Source organism: Mustela erminea, chromosome 5, assembly GCF_009829155.1.
Source record: "Mustela erminea isolate mMusErm1 chromosome 5, mMusErm1.Pri, whole genome shotgun sequence".
Lineage (NCBI taxonomy): Eukaryota > Metazoa > Chordata > Mammalia > Carnivora > Mustelidae > Mustela > Mustela erminea.
In genome coordinates this window covers 64,841,467-64,869,415 of record NC_045618.1, presented here as the reverse complement: position 1 = coordinate 64,869,415, position 27,949 = coordinate 64,841,467, and the positions used below count along the sequence as shown (strand labels likewise).

Here is a 27,949-nt window from a genome sequence, read left to right as displayed (position 1 = left end):
AACATTTACTCAGGGCCCTATGTATGCTAAGTACTTTGTGGGGGGGGTGGATGGGTGAATGTGAAGGCAGAAAAGGATAAAAACAAAATATAAGGCAAAAGAAATGAAAATTCCTGCCCTCTAAGAGCTTACAATCTAACTGGTGATATAATGTACATGCACGAAAACGCCTGGAAACAATGTTATAAATAACTGCAAAAAAATATAATCCAGGCAAATCACAAAGCAATAAGAAAAAAAAATGGTAGAATTTATGAAAAATGGATATTATAGAAAAGGTGGTGTAATTTATTCAATAGCTCCAAACAGTGTTTGAGTTCTCATTAATGCATCCTTAAATAATTCCTAGAATGATTATTATCTCTTTCTATTTACAACAACCATTCTTCCAAAACTAGAATGTACTATTGAAACAATGCCTGCATGGAAGACTGAGTCTCTAATTTCCCTTTTTCTATTAACTACGTAGTATTCTAGGACAACTATATTTTGAGTTTTTATAAAAACAACCCTTGTCATGAACCTAAATAACATCTGATTACTTTAAAAAGAGTAAAGGAAGAAAAAAAAAGAGTTAAGGAAATCAAAACAGTTTACATTGGAAAATATTTCATGCATCACATTATAAAATCAAATACGTCAGACATTATGTTCATGATCAATTCTTACAGAAAACAGAAAAAGTTCCACAAATACTACTAAATGATATTAGCAGGCAAAAAACAAGCCTAAAAACTTGGAATAATACAACATACTCTGATACGCATGCATGGGGAGGGCTGCATGCACACAGGTAAATTCTGAACTTTTAATAACTTAAAAGCTCAGAAGTTACACAGTTAACAAGGAAAATGAGTTGAATCTGTGTATTAAACATAAAGCATTATGTTTACAAACATTTACAAACCATTAAATATAAATTTTCAGCTGCTCAGAAAAAATTTCAGAAACAGCCTTCCTATACTGAATCAGTAGTGAAATCATCTTCATTGTGGAGGAGACCATTACTTTTGGGGCTTCCCTTATAACAAAAAGGTTGTCTGGTCTATATTTGTACCTGGAATAATGAAATGTTTTCAGATGAGAAGTTGGAAAAGAATTATTTACTGGGAGTATTTGCCTCAGATTAACTCTAGAGCTATTTCAAGCAATTTAAATCTAAAATTTCTGAATACTCTTGAGTTTCAAATTGTATCAATAATATATGCAAGATAACTAAAATGAAAATACTTAAATAAAATAATTAAGATTTATAAATATGACTATCATAAAATTGTTTTCAAAATAAAACTGAAAAACCACAGAGGATCTCTTTGTATTAGGATTGTAATGCCACTAGGAAGTGGGAAAAATTCTACACAAATTCAACCAAAAAATTTAGAGGTGGTTTTCACGGTCACAGCATGGAGGCCAGGCCCACGCTCACCTTGGACGTCTTCCTCTCCACCATCACCATCTTCTTCCTCATTGTAAGCCAGCTCAGCCTGCTTGTCTGCCTCGTACTCACCTACGTTACCATCATCCCCATTATAATCCGCCAGTTTAGAGCCATGCTGCGGATCAACAGGGGATTCATTCTCATCAAAGAATCGGCCTGTGAAGTAGGTAGAGGATTAATTCAAGAGTAAAGAGAGAAGAAAAGAAGGGACCTACACTGGAGGCAGACCAGAAAGTAGACAAGTGAAACCTGGCAACTTTGAGGGTACGGGTTATAAAAAAGATAAATTTTGTGAAAGTTATCCAAGACAAAAAAGAAATAAGAATGAAGATTGAAAACTTTTTTAAAAATAATTTCTCTTTTGTGTTAATTTTAGTACTTGCTACTTAAGGTTTGAATATTTTCAGGGCTGTTTTCCTAATAACTGACAACTTCTCCAACATAACTATTTGTCTAATTTACCACTTTAGAAGAATAATAAACAATTTTATTACTAGATATAATACATATTTGGAATCTCTAGTCATTTATTGCTTATAAAATACCACTTTCTATGAATAATTTTGATAATGTTTTTTGTAAAAATAAACAAGTACTATGCAGATTAGTTTCTTTTTGGATGCTAAGCTAACACAACTGAGGGCTATCTCAGGTTTCTTCAGTGACAGTGACTCACTATAGTCTTGGATTTCTAAGGAGAGATGGCAGAAAGAATAAACCATCAGAATTCCTAGTGGTATGTGTTTTGAAAAAACACCCCATTTAATTCTGATTTATTATTTCCCATATCCTAAACAAGACTTTTAAGTCCTGTTAAGCTTAAGAAAGCTTAAGTTGACCTATGTGAGACTGTTACATTGCGCAAATTCAGAAAAATAAATAAAAAAGAGCAATAGAAATAGCACCTACTGTAGTAAGCTATTCAATAACTAAATATTGAAAATAAAAATGTTAGGCACCCTAAGATCTGACTCACAAACACAAGTTAATCTCTAATTTGACATTAAATTTAAGTATCATAAAAGTAAATTTTATTCCAATCCCTAAAATGGAAATAACAGCAACTTACTGATAATGAAAGAATTTAAGACTTTAAAAAACTGTAAAAACTTTCTATGATAAGTCTAAAATTTTTTGAATTATATTTTTAAGAATTACATTGCAATGAGACATTCAGGAAAAAAAATGAATGACTTCTTTTCTTGAAAAGAAAGTTTAAGTACAAATGGGAAGAATTATGGAGGTATTGGTCAAGTCTACAAATAGCTCACCACATCATTAGGCCAATATATTTCTATTTGCTGGGTAAAGAGTTAATCGGGAAAATAGTTAAAGAAAAGGTCATTCTTACATAGGTTTTCAAGGATGGGGCATGTTTACAACAGGAGACTTAAGGAATTGGGGACAGTAAAAAGAGCACAAAGTCATCTTACATCTATTCCAAATGTAAGGTTGGATATGTACACTTAACAAAAAAAAAAAAAAAAGGAAAAGTTGATAAAATAGAGTTAAAGAAATGGATATAAAAGAGTTAAAAAGAAAAAAAAACAGAAACAAGAAGAATATGTAAGCTAATTTGTGAGAAAGACATCTTGTCTCCTAAGGATAGTAATATAAAACATCTTGGTGGCTTTTGTTATTATTTATTTCACTAACAATAAAAGAGATGACAGCAACGTAAGCAAGGAAAAAGGGAGATTTATAGAGATCTGTATTTACTTTTTTTAAAAAAAGATTTTGCTTATTTATTGGACAGCGAGAGAGAGAGAGAGAGAGAGCGCGCAGCAGGGGGAACAGGCAGAGGGAGAAGCAGGCTCACCAGGCTCACCAGAGCAGGGAGCCCGATGTGGGGCTCGATCCCAGGACTCTGGGACCATGACCTGAGCTGAAGGCAGATGCTTAATGACTGAGCCACCCAGGTGCCCTCTATTTTCCTTTCTTTTAAATGTAATATTTATTATGATCTAAGTACCTGGAGTAGTTAAATCATCCTTATGCAATAAGAAACTGCTGTTTTATTTTATTTTATTTTATTTTAAGATTTTATTTATTTACTTGAGAGAGAGACAGTGAGAGAGAGCATGAACGAGGAGAAGGTCAGAGAGAGAAGCAGACTCCCCATGGAGCTGGGAGTCCGATGAGGGACTCGATCCCGGGACTCCAGGATCATGACCTGAGCCGAAGGCAGTCGTCCAACCAACTGAGCCACCCAGGTGTCCCAGAAACTGCTGTTTTATATATAAACATTTAAATATGGTAGTTACCAGTAAATTTCTCAAGGTATACCATTTCCTCTAAGAATTTTTTTTAATTTTTTATAAGTTATAAAATATAGAAGGCTAAAAAATTAGTTTAAAGTTACTGTGAAATATAGTTAATATTATCAGACATGGTATACTAACCAAAAAAATCGTCCTCCTATACTTATTATAATATTCCAACAGAACAATTTACAGTTTCTTTCCTTTATAGGTGTTTGGTGATCTGACTAAAGTGAATTCACTCCTAAAATTATAATACTACAATTAGTGACATGAGACACTAGACAGAGACAACTAGAAAATCAATAAAAAGAATGCTTAAAAAATCAACCACAGGGGCACCTGCCTGGTTCAGTCAATGGAGTGTGAGACTCTTGATCTTGAGGTTTTAAATTTGGGCATAGAGATTACTTAAAAAAAAAAAAAAGAAAGAAAGAAAGGATTACCACACCATTGTCCTTTGCTGAATAAGTAATCTGTGCTATCATACATACAGAATTTTTATCTTTGGAGAAAGAGCTAACCCTTCATATAGGGTTTCTAACACTATGATAGCCAAAACAATAGAGTAAAAAAGAACCAGTTGCCAGTCAAGTCAGGACATCAAACTTCACATTAAACAGTGAATAGATATGAAGTATAAATTAAAATTAAATAAATAAATTAAAATGCCTAACAATAATAAATATAACAGGCTGCTAAATTGTATGATTGTCAGGCAACATATCTGCAGAAAGAGTTATATAAGGGAGAAATCTGTATGGGTTGGAGCTAGAAGGGAAGGTTTCAAAGAAGAGGTAAATATATTGGACCATGATGGAGCGAAGGAAAGAAATATTCAATGGATAAGTTAAGAAGGTAGATGAAGTATTCAGGAGACAGTAAAGAGATTAATTTGACTGGATTTATTTAAGACTGTAGAAAGAGGAAGTTTAGACAAGAAAATTAGGAATAATTATGGAAAACCTTTAAAGTTAGAGACTTTAAAGAGCCTCCTATATCCACTTCACAAGGTTCATGTTAGAATGAATGACAAAGTACATGAAATTATCTACAAGGCTTTTTCATCCAACAAAGACCCACTAATGTATGTGAAAGGTATTGCACTGGGCACTGTGATGCAAAAATAAACTTACCATCTCTCTATATATTATAGTAAGGGAGACAAATATGTAAACAAATATTTAGAAAGCAATATTGTGTGTGCTATACCCAATGACCTAGAAAGTGACATCTGAACACGGAGACTATCACTACCACTGGATAGAGGAAGTCTGGACTTTATGCAGGAGTCAATAGGCAGTTGTCATGATTTCTTTTAAGCTCTCTGAGAACAGGATTCTAATCTGGCTCATGTACTATAGAAACCCCACTATCTATTCAGGTAAGGAGTTATAAGGACTTTAGACTAGGAAGATATAACAGAAAGTAGTTAGGAATGAATGAATCAAATAAACTTAAAAATGACAAACTGAATACATGGCACAATGGAATGGGAAGACTCAAAGAATGAGTTTATAATCCTAGCCTGGAAACTAAAAATAAAGATATTTGCACCCAAATGGAACAACTGAGAATGTATGGGAAAGCAAATGCTTTTGGTATACTGAACTTAGGGTTACAGTAAGATGTCCAAATGAAAGTATTTTATAGATGCCTGGAAATACAGAACTAGACTGTTGGGCACAAAGTGAGGGCTAGTTGTATAGATTTAAGATTCATAAATATAAAGATGACAGGTTGAATTATGGCAAGATAATTTCTATTAGGAAATGAATATTCACAGACAACAGCTATAAATCGAAGGAGTGATCTTGGGTAATGACTGAATTTAAGAAGGAAAAAAGGAAGTAATGAGGGTAAAGTTATCACATGATGGTGTAAAACTGTGATATGTTCAACAAGAATTAAATATTGTATTTTATCTCTGAAGCATTTTACCCATTTAAAGATTTTTAATTCTATCCTATTTCTTAGTAAACCATAATGCTAAAACTGTGCCCAGGTAGGTGAGTAATACAGTAATTACATTTAGTTTGGATCCCCAAATCCCCTTATATTTTTGCAAAATTCAATTGTGTACTTGAATATTATTTTCATCCTGGTGGCTGCTTGAAAATGATTAACTTACAGCCTATCGGTAACAAGATACTAGTTCCATCTCAACAGTTTAAACAAGAGCACATGAAGAAAGAAGCAATATACACTCTAGCTACTGAAAAGTCTTTGGGTGGTATCAAGTTGTAAAAAAAAATTCTAAGAGATTGTTGATACACTTTTCAGTTCACTTTAAACAATACAACAGAACTTCATACAGAATGACAAGTATTCTGTAAAACTCCTTAAACATCAGACTGCAAACTTGCAATACCAGTAGAAAACCAAAGGTTGACAACAAATAACGATAACATTTCTCAATCACAACAAGGCATTTCAACCAAGAGAACCTAAGTTTTATTTATTTATTTATTTTTAAAAAGATTTTATTTATTTATTTGACAGAGAGAAATCACAAGTAGACTGAGAGGCAGGCAGAGAGAGAGAGAGGGAAGCAGGCCCCCTGCTGAGCAGAGAGCCCGATGCGGGACTCGATCCCAGGACCCTGAGATCATGACCTGAGCCGAAGGCAGCGGCTTAACCCACTGAGCCACCCAGGCGCCCCGAGAACCTAAGTTTTAATCCCATAGTGGAAATCAAACTAAGATAAGTCACTTTTTTGCTTCATTAGCTCAAGGATTGCTTATAGGTTTCAATTTCTCAACTATTGTTGAGAAAACAAATATTGTTTAAAAAACAATATTGTATGAAAAACAGGTTTTATGTTTTTCTAGTCCTTCTTTTAATATATTATCACTATTATAAAGAAAATGAATCAATCTGAGCTGGTCATAGTAACTCGAGAGAGAAAGTAAAGGAAATTTTACTCTAAGGAAGGCAACCTCTTTTTCTAGCCTTTATCTACTCCTGGTATCCACTTTGTACCATTCATTTGGAAATCAATGCATTCAAATGACACCTACAGTTTTGACTACTTCAAGTATCCTTGAGGGTCCCTGGCATGTGATTATTTATAATCTGTTGAGACATTAGTTAGAGTTTGAATGCTGGAAGAGTGAGGTGTGCAAACTGGATAAAAATGTTACTGTAGGCTTTCCCCACCAAGCAATGCATAGGGAAAACTACCAAATGGCTTTTGAACAGCTTACTTTGACTTCATTACGAGGCACATTATGGGGCAAAAAGACCATACTTATTTTACATCTCAAAGTATAGGACCTGCATGTAGTAGGCACAGGAAAGAATCTGTTAATTGACTGTGGACTTATGGAAGGTAAAGAGAAACCAGGGAAATGAAAGAAGGATGGTAGCTGGAAATTATGTCTAACAGCATATGAGTAACCTGACCTTCATCACTCCTTCACTCCCATTCCCAATGGAAAGAGGTTCAACTGCTCTTTCCCCTTCTTTACATTACCCACAGGCTATGCTTTTGTTATTTTTTTAAGACTAATTCTATGAGGAGAAGGAGAAGAAGAGAACAGAAACAATTTGATTCGCATCAAGGTCAAATGCTCTTCTCCTTTACCTTTTGCTTTTATCCTCCACCAAACCTACTGGACTAGTCTCAGAACCAGCCTAAAATAAAGGAGCCAGAGGCAGGAAGCAATTTGCTAATTTTTTAGTAAGTAATTAGAAATAATCACTTTTAGTAAGTAAAAAATTTGCTAATTTTTTACCAGGCACATGGTAACATATTTATGACAAGCACATTAATCTTACATACATTAAATAGTTGGGACACTTCATTTCAGCTTTGGTATTCAAATATTCTTAATAGTTTTTTTAAGGATTTTATTAATTTATTTGAGAGAGAGAGGAAAAAAAACATACGCAGGGGGGAGCTGCAGAAGGAGAGGGAAAAGCAGGGAGCCAGATGTGGGACTCAATCCCAGGACCCTGGGATCATGACCTGAGCCAAAGGCAGATGCTTAACTTGCTGAGCCACCCAGGTACCCTGAAAATTTTTTCTTTCTTTCTTTCTTTTTTTAAATTAAAGTAAGCTCTCTACTCAACGTGGGGCTTAAACTCACAACTCAGAGATCAAGAGTCCCATGTTCTACCAACTAATCCAGCAAGGCGCCATTATAAATTTTTTTTTCTTTTGTTCTGAATTTTTCTTTATAATGTAGTACTATGTTCCATACCTTACAAAAAGTTTGACAGATTTTTCTATTTTTTATTATTAAATATTTTAAAATATACACAGAAGTGTGGAGAATATCCATGTTTCCATCATGCAGAATTTTGTCTAATTTAGACATATTTTAGAACTTTTAATAAAGGAAACATTACAGATACATGAAGTTCCCCAGGATCTCTCCCTAGTATTCTCCTCCTATTCCAACGATAACCTCTATCTTAAACTGGGTGTTAAACATCCCTATAAAAGTTTATGTATTCATTAATAAGTAGTTTTGATTCACCAGTCTCTAAACCTTAAATACATGGCATCTGGGTAGGAAAGAGTTAACTTGCCATGCCTGGTTTGCTCAAACTGGTACATTCCAAAGAAAGGTTTGTCTTTGGGACTGGTGGTTGGCTGGAAGCTGGCAGAGAACTGAGCCTATGGAATGTTCTGCCTGATAAACATTTTTGTATGGCTGAGGCCTTGGGCCATGCTATACCAGTATGATTAGATAAGTTTATCCTAACAAAGCAACTTATGGTGTATATTTATTCTTGCTAGGTGGAGGATATAAGGGCTAGAGTATGAGCTCAGTCATAAGGGCATCACATGACATGTGGGCACTACATGACTGACCCCCAATAAACACTCTAGACCCCAAGGATCAAGTGAGTTTCCTGAGCTGGCAACACTTCACACGTTTTGTCACACATGTTCACTCAAAAGATTAAACAAATCTCCATGCAACTCCACTGGGAGGAGACACCGGGAAGCTTACATCAGCTTTCTTCTGAATCTTGCCTCATGAGCCTTTCCCATTTGCTGATTCCAGTCTCTGCCCTTTCACTGTACTAAGCCCTAACTGTGAGTATAATTCTGTGTCCTGTGAGCCCTTCTAGTGAATCATCAAGCCTGAGGGTGATCTTAGGATAGTTAGGATAATGTATCTGTTTTACATTTATCCATGTTGATAAATGTGGTTTTGTTCATTCATATGAATTCCTATATATAATTCCATCATATGTATAATTCCATTGTATACACAATGATTTATCCATTTTCATACTGATGAATATTCATTTCCAATATTAATGTAATAAACAATGAATATTCTTGTACAGTGTTTTTAAGTACATATTAGGTACTAAGTTGTAGGGTATGTGCATCTTCTCACTCTTATGATTGATGTTCTGATTAACAAAAGTTCTTAATTTTAACCAACTCCAATTTATCATTTTTAAAATTCATGGTTAGCTTTTTTAGGGGAGGGGAGATTAAGAAATCTTTCCCTATCCCATGTTATGAAGATACCATTTTGTTTTCTTCAAGAGGTTTTATTAGTTTTAATTTTAAATCTGCAATCTTTTTTTCTCATTAAACTTTTGTCTTAATGGGTCTCAAAATGGGTGATAGATTTTTGGTCAAGTTGTTTCCACTAAAAAGAACTGATTCTAAAAACATATAACTTGGGTGCCTGGGTGACTCAGTTGGTTGGGCGACTGCCTTCAGCTCAGGTCATAATCCTGCGACTGCCTTCAGCTCAGGTCATAATCCTGGAGTCCCGAGATTGAGTCCTGCATCAGGCTCCCTGCTTGGTGGGGAGTCTGCTTCTCCCTCTGACCCTCCCCCATCTTGTGCTCTCTCTCTTTCATTCTCTCTCTAATAAATAAAATCTTTTAAATAAAATAGAATAAAATAAAAACATACAACTTGGGGTGCCTGGGTGGCTCAGTGGGTTAAGCCACTGCCTTCGGCTCAGGTCATGATCTCAGGGTCCTGGGATCGAGTCCCGCATCGGGCTCTCTGCTCAGCAGGGAGTCTGCTTCCTCCTCTCTCTCTCTGCCTGCCTCTCTGCCTACTTGTGATCTCTCTCTGTCAAATAAATAAATAAAATCTTTAAAAAAAAAAAAAAAAAACATACAACTTAAAACTCACACACACACACACACACACACACACACACACACACACACACACACACAAAACATGGTCCACAAAACATTCTCCTTTCCTTCTGAAGGTCTTATAATGCAGTTATCAATAACCGGTCTTTTACTATTAAACTTAAATGGCCAATGACACAAACAGATCTCAGACCATTCTTCCACCACTGATTAAGACTGGGGTGGCAGGTATTGGGGATAATATTCATTTAGCCTTCCGAGCCTCCTAGGCAGACTTGGTGACCTTGCCAATTCTAGCTGCCTTCTTGTCCACTGCCTTGATGACACCCACAGCAACCAACTGACCCATGTCATGAACAGCAAAAGGGCCCAGAGGAGGATAGTCAGAGAAGCTTTCAACATACATAGGCTTGCCAGGAACCATATCAACAATGGTAGCATCACCAGACTTCAAGAACTTGGGACTATCTTCAGCTTTTTTCCAGAAGGATGATCTATCTTCTCCTTCCACTTAGCAAACTTGCAAGCAATATGAGCTATGTGACAATCCGGCACAGGTGCATATCCAGCACTAATTTGGCCTGGATGGTTCAGGATAATTACCTGAGCTGTGAAACCAGCTGCTTCCACTGGTGGGTCATTTTTGCTGTCTCCAGCCACAATGTGACAACAAACATCTTTGACAGATATGTTCTTGACCTTGAAGCCCACACTGCCCCCAGGAAGAGCCTCACTCAAAGCTTCATGGTGCATTTCAACAGACTTTACTTCAATTGTAACAATGTCTGGAGCAAAGGTGACCACCATGTCAGATTTAAGAACACCAGTATTCACTCAGCCCACAGGGAGAGAACCAATACCACCAATTTTGAAGACATCCTGGAGAGGCAGACACAAGGGCTTGTCAGGTAGACGAGGTGAAGCAGAATGAAATCCAGAGCTTCAAGCAGTATGGTTCCACTGGCATTCCCATCTTTATGGATGACTTTACATCCCTTGAACCAAGGCATGTTAGCACTTGGCTCCAGCATGTTGTCACCATTCCAACCAGAAACTGGCACAAATGCTACTGTGTCGGGGTTGTAGCCAATTTTCTTAATGTAGGTACTGACTTCCTTAACGATTTCCTCTTATCTCTTCTGGCTATAGGGTGGCTCAGTGGAATCCATTTTGTTAACACCAACAATTAGTTGTTGTACACCCAGTGTGTAACCCAGAAGGGCACACTCACAAATCTGCCCATTCTTGAAGAAACCTGCTTCAAATTTGCCAACACAGCGACAACAATCAGGACAGCAGTCAGCCTCAGATGTGCCCATAATCATGTTTTTGATAAAGTCTCTGTGTCCTGCGGCTTCAATGATGGTCACAAAATACTTGCTGGTCTTGAATTTCCTCAGGAAGATATCAGTTGTGATAACCACATTCATGTTCAGCTCTCAGTTAACCAAAGACCCAGGCATACTTGAAGGAGCCCTTTCCCATCTCATCAGCCTCCTTCTCAAATTTTTTGATAGTTCTTTTGTCGATCCCACATTTGTAGATCAGATGACCAGTAGTGGTAGACTTGCCTGAATCAACATGCCCAATGACAATGATGTTGATGTGAGTCTTTTCCTTTCCCATTTTGGTTTAGGTTTAGCGGTGGTATTCACAACACCTGTTTTCTGGCAGAATACCTGTTATGAAAAAGCTCGGCCATCTATCTTGATTTTAATTTTGTATACTGTGGAGGTAGGAGAGCCAAGGTTAATATTTTCCCATTTGGCTATTGAAATGACCCAGTACTAGTTATTGAAAAGACTATCCTTTCACCCATTGCATTATATTATCAACTTTGTCATAAATCAAGTGACTATATATGTGTGGTTAACTTCTTCATTCTTCAATCTGTTCCACTGGTCTACCCTCTATTCTTGTGCCAATACCATATTGTCTTAATTACCTCATCAATAACAGTTTTATAATAATCCAATGTCTGATAGTAGAAGTCACTAAGTTTCATTCTTCTTATAGATTGTCCTGGCTATTCTTAAGTCTTCTGCATTACCATACATATTTCAGAATAACTTTATTTCCACCAAATTCCATCCAATTTCCACCAAAAAGAAAAAAAAATGGATAATGAATGGGATAGAACTGGAATTCTAGATCAATCAGAGAAGAACTGACATCTTCAAAACACTGAGCCTTCCAATCTATCAACATGAATTACTTATATATCATCTAATATCTGTCAATAATGTTTTGTAGTTTATAGAAGTTCTTGTGAATATTTTTTTAGATTTTTTTCAAGAATCTGATGTATTATGCTATTAAAAATAGTTTTTTGGGGTGCCTGGCTGGCTCAGTCAGTGGAGCATGCAACTCTTGATCTCGGAGTTGTGAGTTTGGGCTGTGTGTAGAGATTTCTTAAAATAAAAATCTTTAAAAAAAATAGTTTCTTTTGGGGAGCCTGGGTGGCTCAGTCGTTGAGCATCTGTCTTTGGCTCAGGTCATGATCCCAGGGTCCTGGAATCAAGCTCCACATCAGGCTCCCCCCTTGGCGGGAAGCTGCTTCCCCCTCTCCCACTCCCCCTGCTTGTGTTTCCTCCCTTGCTGTGTCTCTCTCTGTGTCAAATAAATAATATTTTTAAATTTTTTAAAAAGATTTTATTTATTTATTTGACAGAGAGAGAGATCACAAACAGGCAGAGAGGCAGGCAGAGAGAGAGGGAAGCAGGCTTCCTGCTGAGCAGAGAGCCCCATGCGGGACTCGATCCTAGGACCCTGAGATCATGACCTGAGCTGAAGGCAGAGGCTTTAACCCACTGAGCCACCCAGGTGCCCAAATAAATAAATTTTTTTAAAAATCTAAAAAAAATTTTTTTCTTTTAAAAATTTCACTTTTTTTGCTGACATACACAATTAATTTTTTATATTAGTCTTCTAATAACTTTGCTAAATGCTTATTTAATACTTATTTACTTTAATAGTTTGTAGACTGTTTTGTTTTCCACATATAAAATTATACCTGCAAATAATATCAACTTACCAGTTTTATTTCTTCCTTTTAAATCCCTATACTGTTTGTTTTTTTTCTCTTTTTATATCATTTACTAGAACCTACAGTGAAAAGCTGAAAATAAGTGATGATAGAGGTTATGTTGGTGTTCATGATTTCAAAAGGAAAATTTTTGATAGTTCACCATTAACTGATGTTATAGGATTTTTGTAGATAGTCTTCATCAGATTAAGGAAATTACTGTCTATTCCTAGTTTGCTTAGAGTTTGCTGTTTATCATGAATATATGTTGAATTTCTTCAAATGCTTTCTTTGCACATATTGAGATGCACCTACTTGACCTGTCTCATATATTTTGTAAATATGGTGAATTACATAAACTGCTTCTCAAATATTAAATAACCTTGCATTTTGAGAATAAACACAACATGGTCATCATGTATATATTTTTATCTATCTCTGGATCTGATATGCTAATATTTTATTCAGTATTTTTAGATGTACTATGTTGGCAGGAATTGTCCTGTAATTTTCCTTTTTCATAAATTACTTAGTTCTGCCATCCAACTTACGCTGGCTTCATAAAATGAGTCGAGAGGTGCTACCTCATTTTCAATTCTCTGAAAAAGTTCATGATAGATTGGTTTTAGTTCTTCCTTTAAGTGTTTGGAAGAATTCAACCATGAAACCATTTGGGCATGAAAATTTCATTAAGGCAAGGTTTTAAATTACAGATTAAGGATCTATTCTTTTCAAAGATTTTACTTTTAAGGGCACCTGGGTGGCTCAATGGGTGAAGCATCTGCCTGCAGCTCAGGTCATGATCCTAGAGTTCCAGATCAACCCCCATGCTGGGCTCTCTGCTTAGTGGGGAGTCTCCTTCACCCTCTCCCTTCCCCTGCTCCTTTTCTCTCTTGCTCACTCTCCTAAATAAGTAAAATCTTTTTAAAAAGATTTTATTTTTAAGTAATCTCTACACCCAACTTGGGGCTCAAATCCATAACCCCAGGATCAAGAGTCACATGTTCCACCAACTGAGAGAGCCAGGTGTCTCCAGATTCAATATCTATTTTGTTTTTAAGATTTTATTTATTTTAGAGAGAGAGAGCACGAGTGTGCAAGAATCAGGGGAGGGGCAGAGGAGGGAAGACAAGCAGATTCCCACTGAACGCACAGCCCAGAGCAGCAGAGCGTGGAGCCCTAGGTGGATCTCACGACCCCAAGATCATGCCCTGAGCCCCATACCAAGAGTTGGGCACTTAAACAAATGACCCACCCAGGCGCCCCAGATTCGATATCTTTTTTTTTTCAAGATTTTATTTATTTATTTATTTGACAGAGAGAGATCACAAGTAGGCAGAGAGGCAGGCAGAGAGAGAGGAGGAAGCAGGCTCCCTGCCGAGCAGAGAGCCCGATGCAGGACTCGATCCCAGGACCCCGAGATCATGACCCGAGCTGAAGGCAGTGGCCCAACCCACTGAGCCACCCAGGTGCCCCCAGATTCGATATCTTAAATAAACATGGAACTATTCAGATTTTCTGTATCTTCTTCTGTCAGTTTTATACAAAGGTGTTTTTGTAGAATACTATCCACTTCTACACTTTCCAATGTTTTGGTAGTAATTCATAATAATACCTCACTAAATATCCTCTAATATTATTCATAGGGCTGATATGGATGCTCTTTTTCATTCCTGATAATAATTTGTGCCATCTCTTTCTGTCTTGATCTGTGTTAGAGGTCTTATTTTCATTAGTCTTTTCAACGAACCAACTTCATTTTATTGATCTCATTACTGATTTCATGTACTGATCCTGAATTTAGTTATCTAGCTAAACTCTCTTATTAGTTATACTAGTCTCTTTTGGGGTGTGATGAGATTTGATTATTCAATTTACTTAATGGTCATTAGTTTATTTAGGTTTTCAAATTGTCTTGAGCCAATTTTGGTAATTAATTTTCTAGAATATTACCCATTTGATCTAAGTTTTCAAATTTATTGTCAAGTTTTAGATAAAAATTTCTTGTGATTTAAAGATCTGAAGTATACCCTCTGTTTTTTTAAGATTTCAGGTAATTTCTACATCCAACATGGGGCCTGAACTCATGACCCTGAGATCAAGTCTCATACTCCTCTGACCTAGCCAGCCAGGTGTCCCTAATCTCTGTTTTTTTGAATATTACTGGTTTTTATCTTTTCTATTTTTTTCATTAGTATTACTAGAGGTTTATCTAATTTGTTTTTATATTTGCTCCTAGTTATTCTTTCTTTTCCACTTCACTTATGATTGCTATTGCTATTTTTTTCCCTCTCTTCTACATTCTTTCTATTTCTGCTGCTATTCTTTTTCTCCTTTCTGTGAGGTCAGATTTATCTTTGAGGTAAGGGTTGGTCTAACCCTGATTCAGCTATTTACAAGCTAAGTAATCCTTTTTTTTCTTTTCTTTTCTTTTTTAAGATTTTACTTATTTCTTTGACAGAGAGAGAATACAAGCAGGGGGAGCAGCAGGGAGAGGGACAAGCAGGTTCCTGCTGAGTAGAGAGCCCCCGACGTGCGGCTTGATCCCAGGACCCTGGGACCATGACCTGAGCCAAAGGGAGATGCTTAGCTGACTGAGCTACCCATGTGCCCCTAGCTAAGCAATCTTAAAAGTACTATGAATCTTCTTTGTGTCTGCTCCCAGTCTGTAAAATGGGAATAAAATCTACACACTGATTTGTTATGCGTTTATACATACAAATACCTTTAGAACAAAAACTGGCACATACCAACCACTCCAAAGTTAGCTATTATATTAGTATCATCATCATTAGTAGTAGTAACAGGATAACTACTTCAACCTCTACTACTATTATTACTATTATGAATTTGACTCATTTGATTTTTTTTAAAGATTTTATTTATTTGTTTGAGACAGAAAGAGAAAGTGAGGGAGAGGAAGAGAGAATCTGAAGCAGACTGCACTGAGCACAGAGCCTGATTTGGGCCTCAATCCCATAATTGCGAGATCATGACCTAAGCAGAAACCAAGAGTTGCAGGCTTAACCAAGTAAGCCACCCAGGTGCCCCTCAACTCATTTAATTTTTAGGGCTTTTTTTCTTACTGCTTTCAAGGCCATAAATTTATTGTATGTATTTCTCATATTTTGATATGTGTGGTACTATGTTATTGTACAATTTTTAAAGTGCTGATTATTCATTCCCCCTCAAAAAAAAGTTCTTGACTGATACTTTTAAGTTTATAATACAGGGGTTTTAAGATACTATTCATGATATAAATTTCTAAAATTTATCAAGACTCTCTGTGACCTAGGATCTAGCCAATTTCTGTAATTGTTCCATGTATACTTTTAAAAAGTCTCTCTACTAAATGTAGGGATCTGAGACACCTGGGTGGCTCAGTAGATTAGCCCGCTGACTCTTGGTTTCCATTCAGGTCATGATCTTGGGGTCTTGAAATCAAACCCCAACTGGGGATCTGCACTCAGTGGGAAGCCTGCCTGTTCCTCTCCCACTGCTTCACTCCCCCATCCCGCTCTCTCTAAAATAAATAAATAAAATCTTTTTAAAAATAGGGGCACCTAGGGGCGCCTGGGTGGCTCAGTGGGTTAAAACCTCGGCCTTCTGCTCAGGTCATGATCGCAGGGGATCGAGCCCCGCCTGGGGCTCTTTGCTCAGTGAAAAGCCTGTTTCCTCCTCTCTCTCTGCCTACCTCTCTGACTACTTATGATTTCTGTCTGTCAAATAAATAAATAAAATCTTTAAAAATAAAATAAAATAAAGCAGGGGCACTTGAGTGGCTCAGTTGGTTAAGTGTCTGCCTTTGGCTTAGGTCATGATCCCAGGGTACTAGGATTGAGCCTTAAGTCACACTCCCTGCTCAGAGAGGAGTATGCTTCACCCTCTCCCTTTACCTCCTCCCTCTTTCCCACTGCTTGTGCTCTTCCTCACTCAAAATAAATAAATAAATAAATCTTTATAGTTGTTCCTCTTATTATGGAGTAACCTTTTTCCTTTTCCCTTAAAATCTATTTTGTCATTTAATACTTTTTTTTTCTTTTTTTTAAGTGGTATCTCTTTAAAATTTAATTTAATTTTTTTTCAGTGTTCCAAAATTCATTGTTTATGCACCAAACCAGTGCTCCATAAAATACGTGCCCTCCATAATACCCACCACCATTTGTTTAATACTTTACATCAACTTTCTTTAGTTTTCACTAAGGAGTATCGTTATTGAAATTACAGTAAAACATACATTATATAAAACTTACCATCTTAACCATTTTTAAGTGTACAGTTCAATGGCATTAGATACATTAACACTGCTGTGCAACCACCACTACCATTCATGTCCAGATCTTTTTTCATCTTTCCCAACTGAAAACTCCATGTTCATTAAACAGTAATATCCTCTCCCCGACCCAGGGCCAGGCAACTACCATTCTCTGTTTCTGTATATTTGACTACTCTAGACACCTCAATAAGTAGAATAACAGTATATGTCCTTCTGTAACTGGCTTATTTCACCCAGTATAATGTCTTCAAGGTTCATCCATGTTGTAACATGTCAGAATTTCCTTATTTTCTTTGGCTGAGTAGTATTCCTTTGTACCTATAAACCACATTTTGTTTATCCATTCATTCAGCAATGATCACTTGGGCTGCTTTACCTTTTGGCTACTGTGAATAATGCTGCTATGAATACGTGTGTACAAATATTTGCTCAAGTTCTGAAGAACAGAAAACAAGGAACTTGAGCAGAGATTTGTACACACATATTCAAGAAGTGAGAAATAGCTTTCATAGTCCTTCATATTTTCTGTGTATTTAAGATTTAGTTGTAAACCTTTTATAGCTAGATTCTGCTTTTATATCCTTTAATGATCTCTTTTGATAAATTTAACCTGGTTATCTTTATCATAGTTTTTGTAATATTTGACCTTATTTCTTTGATTTTACTGTTAGGATTTTCTTCTTTAAATTTTCTTCTTTTTTTTTAAAGATTTTATTTATTTATTTGACAGAGAGAGATGTCACAAGCAGGCACAGAGGGAGGCGGGGGGGAGGGTGAGTGGGTGAGCAGGCTCCCCGCTGAGCAGAGTGTCTGATGCAGGGCTTGATCCCAGGACCCTGAGATCATGACCTGAGCCATAGGCAGAGGCTTAACCCACTGAGCCACCCAGGCGCCCTTAAATTTTCTTCCTTCTTTCTAATTTATCTCCTTTCCCTTTTCTATCCACTGAGAGTGGGAAGAGGTACATTGTATTTTTTTAAGTGATTACCCTTGATTTTTAAGTTTTTCTTTTTTAATTAGTTATTTTTTTAGGTAGGCTCCATCCCCAACATGGGGCTTGAACACATGACCCTGAGATCAAGAGTCACATGCTTTACCAACTGTGCCAGCCAGGCACCTTAACCCTTTTATACATATTTTAAACATTACAAAGTATTCAATATTTCTATCCTCTTTCTGAGCAGGACATGAACCTTTTCACTTTACCCCTGCATACCTTCTCTCTTATTATTTATTTGTTTGTTTGTTTATTTGACTGAGAGATCACAAGTAGGTAGAGAGGCTGGCAGAGAGAGGGGGGAAGCAGGCTCCCTGCTGAGCAAAGAGCCCGATGCGGGGCTCGATCCCAGGACTCTGAGATCATGACCTGAGCCAAAGGCAGAGGCTTAAGCTACTGAGCCATCCTGGCACCCCTTATTTGCTGTTTGTGTTGTCTTAACACAAAAATAATTTTAAGTCAATAAATTTACCAACAGGTTTGATCAATCTGAGATCCCATTTTTTTTGTAGCTATTACTAGCACTCTTCAATTTTCTTTTTACTAAAGAGTAAGTTTTATCCTTCATTGAGTGTTTATGAGATGTAAACTCAGTTTTGTGGAACTGAATATGTCCTCATTTTATCCTCTTTGTCCTCATTAGCTGGTACATTCTACATTGGTAGTTATTTTCCACTCATCACACTGAAGATATTACTCCATTTTCTTTTGTCACTTGAGTTGCTTATGAAAAGTCTACTGTCAATGTAACTGTTATTCCTTGGAAATAATCTGTATCTTCTGGTATCATTTAAGACTTTTTCCCTTTATTTTTGGATACTCTGAAGTTTCCCTACAGTGCCTAAAAGCAAAGATTTTCTTCATTATCCTACTTGACACTCAGTAGGCACATTTGTTCTGAGAACACATGCATGTCCTTATTCAACTGCAAAAGTTCTGAGCTCTTCAAATTCTTCAAAATTATTTTCAAGTATTGATTACCTACCATTTCCTCCATTCTCTACCTTAAACTCTTATTAGATATACAAATATCTTCTGTCTTAACATCTGTCATATATACATATTACATGTATTTGTCTCTGTATCTACCTCTTTGCCATTCTGTGCTATATTCCTGATAAATATCTCAATACACAGATGCCTGTGTGGCTCAGTTGGTTAAATTTCTGCCTTTGGCTCAGGTCATGATCCCAGGGTCCTGGATTGAGCCCTGCATCAGCGTCCCTGCACAGTGGGAAGACTGCTTCTCCCTCTCCCACTCCCTCTGCTTGTGATTCCTCTCTCTGTCAATTATAAAATCCTTAAAAAAAAAAAATCTCAGTACAAGTTTCCAAATCACTTATTTCAGTCAATTATTTTCATGGTCTAGCATCTCATAGACTGATTTTTATTGCAGTGATTATATTTTGACTTTCTAAAATATAAAACTGGCTTTTATATTTATCTGTTTTTGCTTTACCTCTGCCTCTTTCTTAATCTCTTCTCTCTCTCCTTTTTTTTTTTTTTTTTTGGACTTTATTTACTTACTTGACAGAGATCACAAGTAGGCAGAGAAAGAGGAGGAAGCAGGCTCCCCGCTGAACAGAGAGCCTATGCAGGGCTCCATCCCAGGACGCTGGGATCATGACCCAAGCAGAAGGCAGAGGCCTTAATCCACTGAGCCACCCAGACACCCCTCTTCTTTTTTTAGTAAATTATCTCTTTATTTACCTCTTTGAGCATCCTTAAACATATTTTGTTTTTAGCAGGCTATTAGATAAAATTGTTTTCACATTTCAATTGTTGATATGGTGGCTATGTCCGTTAGCATTAATATTTTCATACATTTTAGAGTTTTGGTTTGCTGACTGATTTTCCATGTAGGTGGGGTGTTTGTTCACGTTTTTTCTTTTTCCTTCTCTATGTCAACTCATATTATCTGGTAAGGTTAAAGATATTTTTACCCAGTTCCCCAGTCTAGAATGAGATTTATAATGACATTTCAGAGTTTCTATTGCATGATGCTACTGGGGATAGCACAAATTCAGTATAAAACCAATGATGGTGTGGTAGGACCATGTAGCATGGTTACAAGGCTGCATCCCCAAATTCCTGTCTCCGTAAGCCTTCAGGTTGCTAAATACTGATAGCAGTGGATACTATCAGATACCTGATACTGTTGATAACAGCCAGCAATAGCTTTATTTTCTGTTTCCTTTGCCAAGTGAAATGGAGCAATAACCAGGTCTTGGCTTTAAGCAACAAGTGAGGCTCCTGTATCATTCTGGTTGCTTTTAAAAGCTGAATTCCTAGAAACCTACATTTCCCGACCTGAGCATCATAGGTGCAATAATTCAGTTCTTTTCATTATCTAGTATTTTTGTTTCTTGACCACAGAAATGTTAGCATTGCTTTGAGATTACCTGTAACTTTTTAGTCCTCTTTTTAATATTTTTGTTTATCGTGTGTGAGCAGAGTGGATATATCAAAGGTGAACTCACTAAACCATGAGGATCAGAGGTTGAAAAGTACTTTTAAAAATTCATATATATATATATATTGGGGCGTCTGTGCCTCTGCCTTTGGCTCAGGTCATGGTCTCAGGGTTCTGGGATCAAGCCCCACATAAGGCTCTCTGCTCAGCAGGGAGCCTGCTTCCTCCTCTCTCTATGCCTGCCTCTCTGCCTACTTGTGATCTCTGTCAAATAAATAAAATCTTTTTTTAAAAAATCCATAAATATATATATATATATATAAATCATATACTCTCTGATACTCTAGCTTGTCTCTCCAGTGTTGTTCAGGAGAATCATTAACCTTGGTTAAATAAATGAACTCCTGCTGCTACTTACTCTGACACAAGCTATACAGAAAAAAACCATAAGAAAGGTAGCGTGATCATTGCCTACTGTTTTGAGTAACTGTCTTTCTGACTTTCAGGATAAAGCTGACATTTAAAAAGAACAGTTTTTTCTATTCAAGACATCTAAATATACAGGATATGCCCTTCCTACTTGGCAAATAGGTAGGTCTTACATGAATTTTCAGTTTTAACTACCTTGGAGAATATCTGACTCCTTCCTGGGAATATGCCTCCAGGATACTTTGAAATATCCCCTAGACTATATTTTGTGTCATAACATAGCCTACATTCTACACTTTAAATTAAACCAACCCAAAGAGATCTTCCAAATTTAATGAAACATGCCAACATAGCCATTTTCAAATGCTGTGGCAATACAAAATTAAATTTATAAAAATATATCAATAAAAATATGATATGCTAACCTAAAAAACAAAAAAATACTGAATTTTAAAGTGCCAAAAAATTTGTGGTGATTATTGAATAAAATCTAAGATTATTCCTCCTATATCTAGTCAGGAAAAATTATAGCTATAAATGCATAAGGTTCTGCCTAACAGGCATTCAAGAAAAGTTAGTTTAAATGTATTAGTAAGAAAAATAAATATGAAGATTTAAGTATCTAAAACTAAAAATTAAAGTTTAAAACTTAAATACTTAAAAAAAATAAAGTGACAAGTCACAAATAGCAAAGAATAAAATAAGTATAAGACAGATTAGAAATTAAACAGTGGCAGGAGCACCTGGGTGTCTCAGTCAGTTAAGCATTCAACTCTTGATTTTGGCTCAGGCCATGATATCAGGGTCATGGGATTAAGCCCTACTAAGGAGTCTGAGCTCTGTACTCAGTTGGGAGTCTGCTTGAGGTTCTTTCTCTTCCTCTCCCTCTCCCTCTACCCCCAAACCCATGCTCTTACATGCTTTCTCTTTCTAAAATAAATAAATAATTCTTTTAAAAAATTACACAGTGGCAAAATTAGTAATCAGGTTTTTGAAAAATAGAAGAATTTAAACAGCTGATAAACTACAATTAAAAAAAGAGTAACTATAGGGAGGCTGGGTGGCTCAGTCATTAAGCATCTGCTTTTGGCTTGGGTCATCGTCCCTGGGGCCTGGGATCGAGGACCACATCAGGCTCCCTGCTTGGTGGAAAACCTTCTTCCTCTCCCACTCTCTCTGCTTGTGTTCCCTTTCTCTCTGTCTCTCTGCCTGTCAAATAAATAAATAAATAAATCTTTTAAAATAAATAAAATAAAAAAGAGTGACTATAATAGTTCTAGGACTAAGAATTTTAGAATGAAGAAATTAAAAGTAGAAATTCTCATAACTATATGTTGATATAATTTATGATCAGGCTATCATTTTGATTGTCACTATCTATAAATAAAAATCCCAAAACTGATACAATAAGTTTAGGAAGTATTTAACAAATGCTTACTATGTATATGAAGTCTGGGAAAATAAAAAAGAGTAAGACACAGTTCTGCCCTCAACAAGTTACCACTTTAATACAGAATGCGGGTAAATGAACAGTTACAGGATTCATGACAAACTATCCAACATTGCTGGTTTTGCTTTTCAGATTTAAGGAAAACTTTTTCCTCTTTTCTCTTAAGCAATCTATAACTTAAAGCAATTTGTAAAAATATACCTTGTTAATAAAGATGAAGTAATTTTCCCCCCTACCTGATCACTAGAAAATTCAGAAACAGAGTAATCTTATTTTCATGCAATATAGTTCTTTGGGAAACTTCAGTAAGAATCTGTTCTCCTGGTATAAGGACATATTTGGAAACTTTAGTTGTATTACCAAGGACCTGACTAAATGTCATACTTCAGAATGATGCATAAAATTCAGTATGACCAGCTTCACAAATCTAAGGTTGACTGCAGGTGTTAGTATTTATTTATTGGGTGTTCCTTGGCTTGGCTTCCTAACCTCTAAAGGCTTTTAAAATTCGAATCTGAGATTCCTTATGAAAAGTCCCAGCAAACAAACTCAAAAGACCTATGTGGGCAATCACTATTGTTGCTGTACTTATATAAATAATCAGATCAATTTTAATGAGACTAGCTTTATTTTGCAAACAGATTAGTCTTACTTTGATAGAAATGGTGGTGACTATAGAGGAAAAAATGATGCTTCAACAAAAAACTATAGCACACCCTCAAGGGTATTAATTCTAATCCTGTTCATTGTCTTTAAGATTTTGTTACTTACTAGGGTACCTGGATAGCTCAGTCAGTTAAGCATCTGACTTCAACTCAAGTCATGCTCCCAGCATCCTGGGATAGAGCCCTGTGTTGGGCTCCCTGCTTGGCTGGGAATCTGCTTGTCCCTATTCCTCTGCCCCATCCCAAGCTCGTACTTGTTCACTCTCTCTCTCAAATAAATAAAGAAAATCTTTAAAAAAAAAAAAAAAAAAAAGGATTTTGTTACCTACTTGTTAACCAGACTGCATCTTGAATCCTTCTAGTTTCTAATTTTTCCCCACCCTCTGACTTTGAATTACTAAAAATTCAAAGTGTCCTTTTCCCAAAGCCATGAGAACTGAAGCTGGACAACTTAAATGTAAACTTCAGAGAAATCACCACAAGAGCTCATATATAGAAAAATTTTGTGCATTCCTATGTGTGTCACCTCAAAAATTCACCAGATCGGGACGCCTGAGTGGCTTAGTCAGTTAAGTGTCTGCCTTCAGCTCAAGTCATGATCACAGAGTCGGGGGATGGAGTCCCACAGTGGGGTCCTTGCTCAGCAGGGAGAGTGCTTCTCCCTCTGCCTGCCACTTCTCCTGCTTATGGCTAACAAATAAATAAATTATTTAAAAAGGGGGAAAAAAAAAAAAAAGAAAGAAAATTCACCAGATCACTTGATGACACTGTCAGAGACATTCAAAGTGTAAACCAGAAAAATATGTCATAGTTCCAGTGCCTTGTCCTTATTTCACCTGAACATGTTTCAAGTCCAACATCTAGAAAATCTTCTTAACTGACTGTCTTCTGGGCTAAAAACTGGTTCCAATCATTAACTGTTATTTTTCTTTCGTTTCCCTAGAAATACTCAGGACAGAGACAGGTTCAATGGGTTATGGGACAGTCTATCAACTCAGTTTCTGGAATGATATTTCTTGAAGTTTCAGATGGGGGAATGACAGGATTCAGGACATGCCACCCCCAAATACAATACCTTGGCATATTAAATATTTTAAACTGAAGGAATATGAGAAATGGTATGTGAAGGAAGGACTTCCTGACCTTTCCTGAAGCGGGTCATAAAACCCTCATGTGAAAGGTACCCTCCCTGGACCTAGAGGAAAGGAACATTTTTATATCCAAGATACAGCAACACCAAGAAGAATCTGAACAAAAAGGCCTTGTTACATTTCCCCCAGCTTACTACACTTACCTCATACCCTTTGTCTTATTACATCTTTCCACAACTTTCCACTTTTCATCTGACCTAGCATAAAAACACTCAGGTTTAACCATTTCTCAGGTCTTCATTTTCTTATGCAGTGTCCTGCATCATTAAAATTTACATTAAATAAATTTATATACTTTCCTCTTATTAATATTTGTCAGTTTAAATTTCAGACCTGATCATAGACCCTAAGAAGGTCAAGGAAAACTTTTCCTCCCCTACAGCAGTTTATTACAGAATAGTGTGGCAAATACACTAGTGAACATATGTTCAATAGACTGAAAAAATATGAGAAAGGAGTAATTAACATGGTCAAGATTAGTAACAATATGAAGAAGGACTTTACCAAACAGGTGACAGCAGAGCATGGCTTTAAAGTATGATTAGGAACTTCTTAGAAAAAGAACAAGAAAAGGAAATATTGAAGAATTTTTCTAAAACTTCAAAGGTAGAGGAGGAGCTGTGATAAAGCAGAAAACAGTGAACCTGAAGACTTAGATAATAGTTCTGACTGTTCCACTATTTATCTTAAGCAAATTAAACGTTCGGGACCTCATTTTTCTTTTCTGGGAAATGAGGGACTCATATATTAGAGAAGAGTCTCAAACTATAATGTAAATAAAAATAAGGTCTATGGGGCGCCTCGATGTGTTCAGTGGGTTAAGCCTCTGTCTTCGGCTCAGGTCATGATTCCAGGGCCTGGGATGGAGCCCTGTATCGGGCTCTCTGCTCAGCAGGGAGCCTGCTTCCCCCTCTCTCTCTGCCTGCCTCTCTGCCTACTTGTGATCTCTGTCTGTCAAATAAATAAATAAAATCTTTAATAAATAAATAAATAAATAAATAAATAAATAAAGTCTAGGGTAAGATCTGAAATCCTAACAGGTGATATGGATTCTCTTAGTCACTGATCTATATACTTCGTGTAATAGGGCATTAGGTCATCTCTACAGGTTCCTTGTATCTTAGAAGTTTATTTCAAATCATTTTTCTATTATTTTGAAATTTTTTAGGCAAATATGATTTTGAGAAGGATAAAACTAAAGAAGAAAGTTACAAGGTAGAAAAATAAAAGAAAGAAAACTATAAGGCAAAAACTATATTTAAAAAGTATTTTCCTTTATGACTAAATAGTGTTTACTCTCTGAAAAATAAATATTTAATAAAATCACTTTCACAACTAACATGATAATATATCTCTCAAAATCTTTATAAAAAGAATTTATTGGACATATTGAATAAGCAATTTAAAGGTGTGAGAAATGAGAAATACCAAAAAGTAAATTATAATCTACAAAATAGTGATGTACAATTTGAAAACATAAAAACAATCCCATTTTTAAATAATGAGGAAAACAGTTAAATATTCGGACATCAGTATAACTTGGGAAGTCAGATATTTATTCAAAGAAAAGCATAAGACTACAATAAAGCATGAATAAATGGAGGCTTAGATGTAAAGACTAAAGATAGCAAATAATACAATTTCTTTTTTTGATTGTTTCTTTTAAATTTTTTCAGAGAGGGAGAGGGGTGGAAGAGGCAGAAGGAGAGAGAAAATCCCAAGCAGACTCTATATTCGCACGAAGCCCCTACCCGCAGCTATACATCACAACCCCGAGATCATGACCTGAGCCAAAATCAAGAGTCAGATGCTTAAGTGACTGAGCCACCTGGGTACCCCTACAGTAAGGTTACTGAGGACTATTTAGTGAAATTATTCTGGAAGAATAGAGAAAAAATTAGATTTCTTTTTAAAGTTTCTAAGTTCAAATTATTATAAAGCAGTTTTCAAATCCATATGTTATATTCTGATTTATGCTAAGAAATATGTATTTGTCTTCATCTCTTTTCTGGCAGAGAGCTCCTAAAACATTTGGAATTTTCTAAATGAGGAAAGCCAAACTCTACCTTGTCTCCATACCTTCCAATATGTCTCTTCTGTCTGGCTATTCCAGAGTTCTATCCTTTCATAATAAGCCTGTAATCTAGGAAATAAAATGTTTCTGAGTTCTGTGAGTCACTTTACCAAATTAATCACACTTACGGAAGGGGTTGTTGGAACCTCAGATCTATCATCAGTTGGTCAGAAGCACAGACAACAACCTGGACTGAGTAGAGTACATTATGCCCAGATAAAGAATAGATGATTAAAAGAAATGAAGGTTCTCATAAAAGTCAAGATAGATATACCTGAATATATACAAATAAAAACCTAATGTATTAAATTCAGCTAAGGGGCAGGATATTAGATCAATAAACAAAAATCAGCCATAACTGGAGAAGTGTGGAGAAAGGAGAATCTTTGAGCACTGTTGGTAGAAATGTAAATTGGTATAGCCACCATGGAAAACAGTATGAAAGTTCCTCAGAAAAATAAAACTAGGGGCGCCTTGGTGGCTCAGTGGGTTAAGCCGCTGCCTTCGGCTCAGGTCATGATCTCAGGGTCCTGGGATCGAGTCCCGCATCGGGCTCTCTGCTCAGCAGGGAGCCTGCTTCCCTCTCTCTCTCTCTGCCTGCCTCTCCATCTACTTGTGATTTCTCTCTGTCAAATAAATAAATAAAATCTTTAAAAAAAAAAAAAAAAAGAAAAGAAAAATAAAACTAGGAGTGCCTGGGTGGATCAGTGGGTTAAGCCTCTGCCTTCAGCTCAGGTCATGATCTCAGAATCCTGGGATCGAGCCCGGTGCATTGGGCTCTCTGCTGATCAGGGAGCCTGTTCCCACCCCACCCCCACCACCTGCCTATCCACCTACTTGTGATCTCTCTCTGTCAATAAATAAATAAAATCTCAAAAAAAAATTGAAACTACAACTATCATATGATGCAGCAATTTTACTTTGGGTATTTATCTAAATAAAACAAAAGCACTAATTCAAAAAGATATATGCACCCCCATGTTCACTGCAGCATTATTTATAATACTCAACAGATGGAGGGGTGCCTGGGTGGCTGAGTGCATTAATGTCCAACTCTTGATTTCAGCTCAGGTCATGATGAGAGGGTTGTGAGACTGAGCCACATGCTGGGCTCTGCGCTCAGTGGGGAATCTGTTTATCCCTCTGCTCCTCCCCCACTTACGCACATTCACTCTCTCTCCACTAAATTTTTTTTTTTAAAAGGGAGAGCTGGAAACAATCTAAGTGTCTATCAATGGATAAATGGATATCCAATGGAATATTATTCAACCATAAAAAAGAAGGAAAGTTTGCCATTTGGGACAATAAGGATGTAACCCAAGGGCATTATATTAAGTGAAATAAGTCAGAGAAAGACAAATACCATATGATTTCTCTTATAATTTTTTAAAGATTTTATTCATTATTCATTTGACAGAGAGAGAGAGAGATCACAAGCAGGCAGAGAGGCAGGCAGAGAGAGAGGAGGAAGCAGGCCCCCTGCTGAGCAGAGAGCCCGATGCGGGGCTCGATCCCAGGACCCTGAGATCATGACCCGAGCCGAAGGCAGAGGCTCAACCCACTGAGTCACCCAGGCGCCCCTCTTATAAATTTTTTAAAAAGGAAAAAACCCAAGTTTATAGATAAGAGTGGGCAGATAAGTAGTTGCCAGAGGTGGAAGTTGTGATGGGAAAAATGGGT

The 27,949-nt window shown here is 36.6% G+C and overlaps 1 protein-coding gene across 3 annotated transcripts in view; it reads right to left on the bottom strand.

Annotated features, from left to right (window-relative positions):
- GOLM2 (golgi membrane protein 2) overlaps positions 1-27,949 on the bottom strand; it is a 106,629-nt gene that overhangs the window by 8,624 nt on the left and 70,056 nt on the right. The window contains exon 9 of one of the 3 annotated variants that reach the window (XM_032343548.1): positions 1,427-1,594. The exons of 1 other annotated variant lie outside the window; for it this stretch is intronic. In XM_032343548.1, the coding sequence (XP_032199439.1) occupies positions 1,427-1,594 (168 nt within the window). Of the gene's footprint in view, positions 1-1,426; positions 1,595-23,857; positions 24,240-27,949 lie in introns of those variants that run through there. One more of the 3 variants, XM_032343550.1, reaches the window with a different exon arrangement.